Below are 12,109 nucleotides of genomic sequence, written 5' to 3'. Positions count from 1 at the left end.
ATCATGATCACTTATCAGATTATTTCAGAGATTCAGCTATATGCATGTGAACATGAACATGAATATGCAATATGAGAGCTGAGGTGATGTCCCCTCTCTTTTTATTTATTATTATATAGAATACCAATTATTCATATTTTCTGCTCCAAGAATGTGTAAACCAGGATCAATAAGTACCAATTTAATACATAAGGACATCATCATGGAGATATTCTACAAACCTGTACACTGTATAAAAAATAATTTTACATCTTAATAATCAAAATGCTAGCTGAAGAAATGATGAGGGGATTGCATAATACTAAGCTCACTGTGTGCATACAGTGTGTTTATGATGGAGAGTGATGCAAAATATGTTTGCATATTTTATTATAGATTTAGTTATTCATACCATATTACATTCAGCCTGGAGTAACCCTTCAATAATCTGGGGCGTTTGCGAGTCAGATTTTAATAGCATTAGGTACAGGTACATTAACTGTAATATAATACAACAAAGAAAGAAAAAGATATATTTTTAGGTGCCATCTAAAACATTTATTTTTCATTCAATGAAACGGTGCAACTCAAAAGGTGAAAATAACAAGCATGAATTAATATTTTTCATGATTTAATGACTTGTAAAATACGCAGTACACCAAAACCTACACAGATAAATCTAAACAAATGGACAAAAGAAAAACGTAATTTGTAAATTAGAAAATTAATATCAGAAAAACCCTCTATTGAAAGCATTTACCACAGTAATCCACAAAGTTCTGAATGACATCATTATATACTAATTTCTATTAAATTCAAAGATTATAGATGGTATTGATTTGAATTAGATTAAATTCTGTCAAATATTTTGGATTCTCCAGTTCCGAGTGGTAAATTTAATATTTTGACCTTGACAAATTTACATGTCGTGCAACCAAGATAAACTGAACAAAAAAAAAATATATAAAATATATCAATGGAAAATTATAAATAAAGCCTATTTGACCAGAAATGGGGGCACTCAACTATATCAATGAACACATGCACGACCATACTGCTTCTAGAAAACATCGGAAAGCTCTGTAGCAACGTCAGCTGTATTTCTGTGCTATTTTTATTCTCATTGCCAATGTAATGCTTGGATTATGGAGCGTTGTGGCCCAGTGGATTAGTCTCCGGACTTTGAAACAGAGGGTCGTGGGTTCAAATCCCAGCCATTGCGTAGTTTCCTTCAGCAAGAAATTTATCCACATTGTGCTGCACTCAACCCAGGTGAGGTGAATGGGTACCTGGCAGGAATTTATTCCTTGAAACGCCCCAGCGCTGTAAAAGGCTGCGGGGCTAAAGCCAGGGTAATAATATCCAAGTCCTTTGGAAGCGCATAGAGACGTTATTTATAATGTGTTATGCGCTATACAAGAACTGTCTATTATTATTATTATTATTATCCCTTCACAAGTATTTTTCAGCAATTCCCTATTATATAAAAAAAACCTGAACGAGTGTAAACCCTAAAATCATGGCCATAAATCGGGAAATTTTAGATTACACAAAAATCCAGAGTGGATTGATACACCCAAGAAACATCTTTTATTTCCCCCCTCTTTCCTCTACAAAACGTTATTGGTTTTATTCAAACCCAAAATGGCTAATGCATTTATAACCTCTTAACCTGATAAATCATAATGCTACACTTTTTACGTGTTTTTTTTTGGTCACGCATATGTACATTGATATAGATCTTCTAGATTTTTGATTTAGTATATTTTTGTGTTGTAGTACAGAGTGCCCTATGGCCCCCATTAGTTCATTAGCACATTTATTTATCATTTATTTTTCATATTTTTCTGGAAATGGGTAAAGTTCAGATTAATTTTGGAACAGATAAAGTTGATCATTATCCATTGACAAGTGTGTATCTATGTAAAGTTTTTATTTCATTTCCTATGACATAGCAATGTGGTTACAAGCTCCTTTCTACACATTTATGTTCCCTGCATTACATAATTTCAATTTTGTAACTTGATGTACTTGGGTACAAGGCTCAAGGTTTCATATCTTATTGACATTAGAACTATTGGTTTGATACAAATTTATATAAGTGACAAATTAAGTACTCGTAAACTAAAATCGGTCAAACAAAAGATAAAGTCATACCCATTTCCAAACATTTTTGTTACATACATAGGAGTATACTGTACGAAAGTATGGTGCAGTCTTACCAGTGATGGTAACATGCAGTGTTGGCTTTCGATAAAAGAATGAAAGAAAAGTTGAACTTGGATGAATTTTTCACACCATTTCATTTCAACAAATTTACACGAAATACATAGTTAAAAGAAATTAACATTCCTTAAAAACATTTTTTTTTACAGATTATAACTATTAAATACTATACTAATTTAAAGTCATTGCAATTTTGGTAAATAATAAGCACATTATCAAATACAATTTTTTTTGCAGCATTCAGACATTTCAGTCTCGTATATTTCACAGCTTATCTTATCATGACCTTGTGATGCTTGCTTGAAGATGCAATTTACACTCCAGTTTGATCATTTATCAGTTCTTGTCTATATTACGATCATGAAAAATTTAATATATCACTGGCAAAAATTTGTTTATTTATAATTCAAATATATTTGCATTTAATTATATAAAACAAGTTTCTCAGCAGGTCCTGATTATGATGACACGACATTTGCTCCTGCGACAATTGCTCAGGTCTTAATATCTCAGAAGGAATATGATTAGAGTTAGGATTGTAATAGAGTTTTTGGTTCAGAATATTAATGTAAAGATTTATGTTTAGGGTTTATTTAGTTTTGAAGGTTAGCTTTTATGTTCCGCTTAATGTGCAGATTTTCCATCGGAGCAATTGTCGCTGAAGCAAATGTAACGGAACCCCTGATTATACATGTAATTTCTTAATTAGGGAGATCAAATAAAAATGACTTGAATGTGCAGATTGAATGTCCCTGTAAAATCTCAAACAAGAGTATCCTACCTTACATGATATACCTGTACCAGTACTTGTACCCTCCACTTCATGTTGTAATGATTATTATCCAAAAAAGGTATTACATGTAAGTAGTATTTAAGGCAAACAATATATGACAGGATGTGTCTTTAATTGTTAAATCTATCAAGTTCCCTTGAAAGTCATACTGTATACTCTACTCGCATTTTTGTTCACAAAACATTACTGATCTTATACAAGCTTACATGATGTGAAGAAGCAATTAATCTTCTGATATTCTCCCTGTACACACATGGCATGACTTGATCATGGTCTCATACACTGTAGAGATAATTCCAAAAAATGAATTCAGTAATTGGCAGATTTGAGAGCAAGGTGCCATTTCAGAATTTACAATAATTGAATGAGTGATATTTGATTGCTTACTCACATGATTATAAAATGTAATTGAAATTCAGCATTTGCTATTGACAAGCTTTATGAAACAAGAACATTGCATACTTGTGAAAAAGTTTTATACATGTACATGTATGTAACTATGTATATTACTGTACATGTATACAGGGTGTAGTAAAAGTAAAACTCTTGGTAACATTTTTTTCCAGGCAAGCTTTCTCAGCGCTTCATTCCAAATTTAAACGGAGGTATTGGTACATGAACATCATGGAGAAAAAAGAAAACAGGCACCTGATCCCTTGAGCCTACTTATAAATGACTTGGGTTTGACAAAGTTCTACACTTATCTATTATACAACAAATATGGCACCAACATATAGTCTTGCAGCATTTCTTTATATACAGCTCCATTTACATGTACATTTTTTATCACAATCACAGCATTTTTTCACCAGAAATGAGCTTTACTCAAAGAAGTTGATACGTCACAAAGCTAATACATGTAGCAAGCACGAAGACAAGCGCAGTTTGGGTCTTTGGGATATATAAGCAAATCATGTTTGACATTTGGGATACTTAAATACACTTTTTCTAGCAGGGTTATTTTGCTTTGAGCAATAAAAGCAGAAATCCATGCAAGACACATATGCTAACTATTATAAATGCAAGCTTCAGTCTTAGACTGTGATCTAGCACACAACACCATGTAAGCTTAGCTTCAATCTTATTTCATTTCCATTTCTAACTAATTAGCCTGAGATATAAGTCTCCTTCCTTGATTTGGCTGAGGTATATGATAGTCTATGAGACTGGTTTTTACTAGGTACCCCAGTTCAACTAGATTTTATTTTCATACATTTCAAAATTAATATTTCTTAGAAATTCAAATTTTTATCACAATACAATTAAACATTACAATATAATGACATTCTTTTTAAAAAGCTGTCTCTTCAGAGGTAGCACAACAATTGCAATTTCAAACATTTCTTACATTCATGTATAGTTGATAATGAGGAGTGCAGAATTGTATTATTCTATTAATCTATATCTATATCACAATTGTTCACATACATTTACAGGTGCAGCACTATTCAAACACTGTGATCAACAAGACAATATAATGTATAACCAACACATTTCTTACAAACTGTTTGAGGTAAAAACTGACGTATATCATTGATGACAATGTTTCATAATATTTCTTGAATTGACTTTCTAGTTATGTATAGAAGAATTCAGACAGCATTCCACTGGAAATATGCAGCATTTTTATCCCAGGACAACTCTTGTTCATGGTCAATGGATATTCTTCTATTGCAATATTAACTTTAACATGTTGAAAATAGTTACAACAATAAATATAAGTATTGAATACCCTTCCTTCATACATTATATTGAGGTATAAATGGAATTACCAAAATGTATTTGCTATGCTTGCTTTTGTGTGGTCTTTTACCATATTGTTAGAAATTTATGAGGAAATGTTAGAATCAATGATTGAAATAAAAGTTATTAATTCTTAATAGATTATTTCATATTCCATTCCACCATTGACTCCTACATGTATACCAAGTTTAGCAGGCAGAATTAAAGTGAATGTTTTTTAATGCTTTGCTTTTTTTTCTGTCAGAAGCAAACAACCTCCGACATTTTTTTCTATTGATGTACCCATAAATTTATTACTACATATAACAAATTTTGAAAATGATCTTTCACATCTGAGGCCCAAATAATAAAAGGACTTTTGATAATGTTAACTTCGATGGTAACAGCCTCACAGGGCTCAGCAGTGAATCCAAATTTAGGTTTCAATCGTAGTCACAATAATTGTAAGTCTTTATGAAAAAGACCCAGGGGTTATTTACTGACGGCCAATATAAATTTTTGAAAGCTGTACATTTTATGCAGACTTATCAAATCACCCAATCTTCATTCAATCTTTCTAAACATTTGATTTTATTGGTTAGTGATCTAAGCCTGCTTATTAGTTTCTGACATTGTAAGTATAACTTACGACCTGTGACTCGGCAACAATATCAAAAACTGAATTATCAGAATATTGTGAAGATTTGCATTTTGTGTGTGTTCTCCAGAGTGCAGTATGCTGCAACTTACACCATTCAATTCATATCAAGTAACTGCAATGTTACAACCAATCAGTGGTAGGGCTTTTTAAAAGTGTTTTAATGCCTACAATTATTGACAATGATTGTGTAGAAAAATATGAGAAAGTTCTTAGTTGTGGGTAAATATCACAGAATTTGTTCCAGCTAACCTTGAACAGCTATTCAGAAAATTACATACTTTGGCAATAATGGTAGAAATTGATGGGAAAAAGGTATTCATAGTTTGCCCAACTTAGTGCTACAGGTCAAACCAACAAAGCTCAGCTACAATTTGTATACAGAATCAATGTACATGTAAGCGTGGCTCATTAAAAATAATGGCGCATGGACGGTAAAAACAAGATTATTTTTAAATTCCTGGCTGTGAAAATGGAGAACTGGTCAATAATTAACTTTATAAGGGATACATATAACTCAGCCCCGACAAGTACCATGTCTGAATACTATAAAAGATGTTTCCAAGCTTTGCTGTGCATTATCTGAACAATGCTTTAGAATGTATACAGTCTGTTGTTGTAGTTGACATCATTTTGATATCCTTGACTAAATGTTGAGGCAGAGTACACCTGGGACCTATTTCATAAAGAACTTAGTAACCCTGCCACAGTTTCAATTACTATAGTTACTAACAGCTCATCAGCCAATCAAAATTGGGATTTCTATGAATATTACCATAATGGCAAACTTACAGTGACCATATGTTCTTCACAAAACAGGCCCTGAAATAAGAAGGCGTTCCCTGAGCATAATAACCTGAAATATAATGCTTGGAAAAAAAAGGCCATCGAGAACCATAATGATAAATAAACTGAATTTGGCAGCTTTTTACAGGATAATTCATAACATTTCGTCCACATTTAGGTTGTCTCGCTACTCACTAATAATGCCCGAACATTTTTGATGCATTGTTTTTCAAGTACATCTTCCCTATTGCCAAACAATTAAATGTGATACAGTACATGGAAAAGACAATTCCACCTTCCTCAGCGGCTATGAGAATGATGTATGCTGTCATATATACACACGGATATTCTAACACTTGTTTGGTAATAAATGATTAACATCACAAAACATCTACCCAATACACAATATAACTATTCTAATAAACAACGTAACAAATGAAAAAAAAAACATATATCTTAAATACAAACTTATCTTTTGATAAAACATTTGAACAAGTCTTGCATCAATGTACATTTTTTTTGTTTAGATTCAAGCTTTGGCAACAAAATGCTTCGCACTTGGAGCCTGTTGAAATAATTCAAGTAATATTGGCAGCTGCAAAATATCATACACATTTATATCTTATAGTTATCAAAACATTTTACTACACATGCAAGTTTTAAAAGCAATTTACAATCACTTCTTGGATCAACCTGAGCTGTGGATGCAGAACCTCTTCCCTGACTATGAGGTAGAGCACACCATTTTAACAATGAGGTAGATACTGAGCGCAGCCATCATAGTCTCCAATATATCTAACTACTAGTTTCATCTTTTGATCATTGTTATTGATGGGTAGCATGAATTCAGACTTTATCTTGCCTTTGAAAACAAAAATTAAGTACATTGTTATGCAGCTACTGTACTGGGGCCCAAACAGTTGATTCAGCAAAACGCATTGTATATTAGAATATCCCTAAATTGGGCATTGTAATTATGCATATTGATGCTTATCCAAAATAACACTTTATTTTTAGAAAAGTACATGTACTGCAAGTGACCTTCTAGACACTTGATTACAGAAAATCATGTGGTCATTAGATCTTTGCTGATATCAAGGAAATGCAATGATTATCACGGCCTACCGTAACTGCTTTTTCCCCCAAACTGTTTAACAATGCTCTTAAAATATTGAATTTACCAACCGTTTCTTTTTGGATTTAAGATTTCTCCTTATTGTTATAGGTTAAAATCATGTACAAGTATATATATCTGACTGGTATTCCCCGACAATCACTTGCATAAAACCACAACACCTTTACAATTAGATTGTTGAAAGGGCAGAAAACACAGCAGAAAAATAACAATTTATTCATCTTTGAGTACCCGCATAGATTTGTCATTAAAAGCTAGCCAGCTTGGAAGTCTCAATGACAGAAATGTTTTACATATTTTGCTTTGAGCACTTAATATACACATAGAACACAACATTTTTTTAGAGTGCTACAGGTATATGCAAATGAATGTGGGGATATATCAGTGGCTCAGAATCATCCTCCCATAAAATATTCCTGCTCCTGTAACACAAAAGGCCAACCTTTATTTACCCGTAATATTCTTCAGAATGCTTGCACTCGGTTGTTGCCGAAATCTACCACTAATATCACACCATCTGGAGACACGCAGATACCAGATGGGCGATCTAACTGACCAGATCCTGTGCCTGGCATACCAAACTTACACAGAAAACTACCATTTGGATGGAATACTTGGATGCGGTGATTTCGTGAATCTGCCACAATGATGTAACCTTCCTGGTCAACAGCCACTCCTTGAGGTCGTAAGAACTGCCCATTGTTGGTTCCCTCAGATCCAAGGTACTGGGCTGACTGGAAGTCTGAATGGATGACCACAAGACGATGATTGTTGAAATCTGTTGTAACAATGTGCCCTTCATTGTTGTAGGATACACCTCTGGGTGAATCAAAGTGCTTCCACAGAGCACCTTCAAACCCAAACTTGTTGATGAAAGTACCATCTGGGTTAAACTGCTGGATCCTATGGTTCCTGGTATCAGATACCAAGATTTTACCCTCACTGTTGACTGCTACATCCCAAGGGTAGTTGAACTGGCCATTCTTACTACCTTTCTCACCAAACTTGAAGAGAAATTGGCCTGATATAGTGAAGACCTGGCACCGATGGTTATCCTTATCAGCAATTATGATGTTGCCTTCACCACTGACAGCAACTCCTGCTGGCCGATCAAATTGCCCATTGCGGGTTCCAGGAGAGCCAAACTTGTGACTGAAGGAGCCATCTACATTGAAGATCTGGATACGGTTGTTACTTCTGTCTGCAACAATAATTCTTCCCTCGGCATCAACTGCAATTCCCCAGGGACGACAGAGCTGACCATCGCCTTCCCCTTCACTACCAAAAGACATGAGGGCTGGACCGATGGTGGTGAATTTACGTGCATTGCGAGCAGTGACAACAAATGGGCTATCCATGATATTCTTGCCCTTAATTGTGACTGACAAGTAATGCTGACCTTCAAGCATTGGTCTGTAGCTTGCTAGATAAGTGCCATTCTGCTGGTCGATGACCTCCGCTGGATAAAGAATGCCATCAGGACCACGGACAGTAACCTCTAAAATCTCTCCACCAACACATCTTGGTTCATTATTGTGATCTTTTGAATGAACCATGAAGGAGGATATCTTGCCAACCAGAGCCCGTTTTAATCCATCACCTGTCGCATAGCAGTTAGGAGGATAAGCACTGCTACTAATGTATCCCATGGATAAGATGGCAGTATGTAAAACACCATCAGGAGGTGTGAAGAAGATGCCATCTTCCTCCTGTGGTTGAAGGTATCCTCGCAAACTTTTCAGTGTTCTCATCTCAGACATGATCTTTTCTTTGGTTTTTAGAACATCAACATCGGTGCCTGACTCAAGAGCTTTCTGCACAGATTCCATACACTCATTCAAACTCTCCATAGCTTGTTGAATATCATCAGCCTGGGAATGAAGTGATTTGCATTTCACTTGACGGATTACTTCAACTTTGCGTAAAAGCTCCCTCTCTCTTTCTTCCAATCCCATTTTGTGCCTGCGGATGTTAGCACGAACCTCTGAAGCTACTGACTGGCACTTATGCTCTACCTTCTCTGCCATGGCTTGCGTGTGTGCCAAACTTTCTTGAAGAGCTCTTGAGTTGGCTTTGGCATCATTCAGCATCTTGACAGTCAATGCTTTGCTATCCTGGACAGCATCTTGCAGGTAAACTACATCATGACCATTATGCTCCACCATGGTGCATTCTCTACAGATGGCTTTGTAACAGGTGTCGCAGTAAAGCCGCAACATCTCCTTGTGAGTGCTACAATAGCTAGGCGGTCTATCAGAAACAGGCTGCATCTTTGGCGGGTGATACTGATGCTGCTGCTGGTAGTGGTGAAAGAGCAAAGGGAGTTTAGGTGCATGGCGACTTCCATTGATGCCTTCCAGGTAGATAATTGTGTGATCCTTGGTAAGACGAACCCTTTGATGAGCCAGGACACAGCTTTCACAGAGGACTTCATTGCAATCTTTGCAAAGGCGTGTGGCAATCTGCCCTTCCTCGCATGATTTACACTGTCGCCTCTGATGGTGACTGTGGGGGAATAAACGTTGATCCATTTCATCATCATGGCTACTGACAACATCAAGGATGTTATTGATGAGAATGCTTGAGGTCAGGCCATCTAGTCCCATGTCACCTAGTGATGTTTCATGCATACAAACGGGGCACTTCACACGATCGGGCTCAGCGACACGTTTCTCCAAACATGGTCGACAAAAACTGTGCAAACATTGTAATATTTTAGGGTCTGTTATGCGTTCAGAACAGAGAGGGCACCACTGTTGTGAATCGTGAAATTCGTCGACTTCATGCGGGGTGGCCATTTGCTCAAAGAATACTTAAGACTGTTACAGTATGTCAGATTTTCAGTCCAATATCTCAAAACACATAAAAATGTAAACATTGACGAGATATAGGCTCCAATGCGAATGGGCTTCATGCCAATGCGAGTGCTATCTGTGCCCGATCGTTGGCGAGTTCTTTGGTGTGTGTAATTCATTCGTACGGATTTTCCCTCAACGCAACGATTGCGTTCAATTATTCTCCGCGAAACACATTGTTTTGTTCATGGTCAAAGGACCACTAAGTCCATTTTCAAGAACATCTTCTTGTCTGATATTTAATCCTTCAAACAATGAAACATAGTCGGTGGAAGGCTGTTTAATCCCGAGTCAAATACAAGTAGGCGCATTCCAACGTCAGGGCTTGTTGCACAACCTCTACTGCATACAATATTCGCCAGGTCAACGACAGTAGGAGTAGTGCGATGTACGGAAGCGATGGAAATGTAGGACGAAGTTTCCTGTGTGTTTCGTAGTATACTAGTACACGCAGTTACTCACCACTGACCAACGCAACAATGGGAAACATAATTATAGAGGTTCTATCAGTGTGGATGAACAGATCGTTGGTTTACTCACCCGGTGATTAATTTGACCTACTTCTACCAAGCTGAAATGGTCGAAATGTAAATAAAACCTTGATCCCAGTTTTGACCTGTAAAGAATTGATAACAGCTGCCAATCTCTTATCTCGATGTTAAAATTGTATTTATATGGATATGATAGACTTATTCCTTTACATTTTACAAGACAGTTGGCCTGGAGATTCTTGAAACTAAATTTTAAAAAATAAGCAACTTGATTGAAAATTTTGATTTTGAACAGTCAATAGATCTCGAACTACTCTATCTGGGGATCATGCTCGTCGCTTGTAGGGATAAAATAGGCAAATTAAATGACAAGCCAAAAATTAAGAGATTTTTAAATTTCATTTCTGCTTCCCTTGTTTGGTCCATTTGAAAACCCGATGACCAAACTGTACACAGGGGAGCTCCATTTGTCCAAAACTATTTGAGGGAGTGAAAACTATATAGCTACCAAACATGTTTGTTAATGATTCTACAGAGTAAGACGAAATTTGACCGCGCTTTGCATATTCGCGATCCAACCTCTATATGCGAACTGCAGCAATCAATCGGAGAATGTATTCACATGTAAACTCTGCAAACTTTGTAATGTTGTATAGGTCTTTTAATCATTTTCTTGTCCCTTTCTTTTTTTATAGGTGTGCGGCTAAGTCCTGTTTAAAGTGGCCCACTACAGCTAGGAGAAATGTGTGTCACTAATTGGCATATATTCCTATTAGTGACACATACCCTGTATAGATATGATATTAATAACGATGATGATAAATATATTGAAGCTAACCTTGATCTAATCAATAGACGAACGAAACATAAATTAATTACATCTGAATAACACAAAATGTTATGAGGAAATGAAAAGAAAATGATCAAAGTGGGGATTTATTGCTAAGGGCAATGGTGCCACTAATAATGCGGTTGATAATTATGTTTCAGTACTACAAAGAACAACTGAACAGGATCGAAGTATTTTTTTTTTTATATATAGTTGCCCTTTCAAGGTTGTCGACGGTCGGTGTTCAAATTTGATTGTGAATTTTTCAATTTGTCACCACTCTTAAAGAAGTTGATAACATATCATGGTTTGATGTATGTCATCCCCCTTGAATCCCCCCTTGAATATCGAAAAGGTTTTATATTAATTGCACGTACGTGCCAGCGAAAAGTTCCTTATAAGCCCATATAAGCGGATAATATACTCAGTTGTGTATCATGGGTCACGGCATTGGGGGGGGGGGGGGGCACCAGCAAAAAAATTGAGTCACTTACTGAGCGCGCTCAGTTGCCAGGTATACTGACCTAATAGAGACATTTTAAGGACAGTGCCATAAAACAGATATGTATCTCACTGATCAAATAATGCGAGCGCGAAGCACGAGCTGAAATTTTTTTATATTCAGACCTGAATAG

At 36.0% G+C, this 12,109-nt stretch overlaps 1 protein-coding gene across 1 annotated transcript; it reads right to left on the bottom strand.

Moving 5' to 3' along the window:
• Positions 1 to 2,607: 2,607 nt before the first annotated feature.
• LOC129254248 (E3 ubiquitin-protein ligase TRIM71-like) lies at positions 2,608 to 10,698 on the bottom strand. Its single transcript, XM_054892704.2, has one exon. The coding sequence runs from the start codon at positions 10,095 to 10,097 to the stop codon at positions 7,764 to 7,766; it is 2,334 nt and encodes a 777-aa protein (XP_054748679.2). The 5' UTR covers positions 10,098 to 10,698; the 3' UTR covers positions 2,608 to 7,763.
• Positions 10,699 to 12,109: the final 1,411 nt, after the last annotated feature.

The sequence above is a fragment of the Lytechinus pictus genome, chromosome 2 (genome assembly GCF_037042905.1).
Source record: "Lytechinus pictus isolate F3 Inbred chromosome 2, Lp3.0, whole genome shotgun sequence".
Taxonomy (NCBI): Eukaryota; Metazoa; Echinodermata; class Echinoidea; order Temnopleuroida; family Toxopneustidae; genus Lytechinus; species Lytechinus pictus.
Note: the sequence above shows the minus strand (reverse complement) of the source record. Positions and strands in the feature narration are given on the sequence as shown.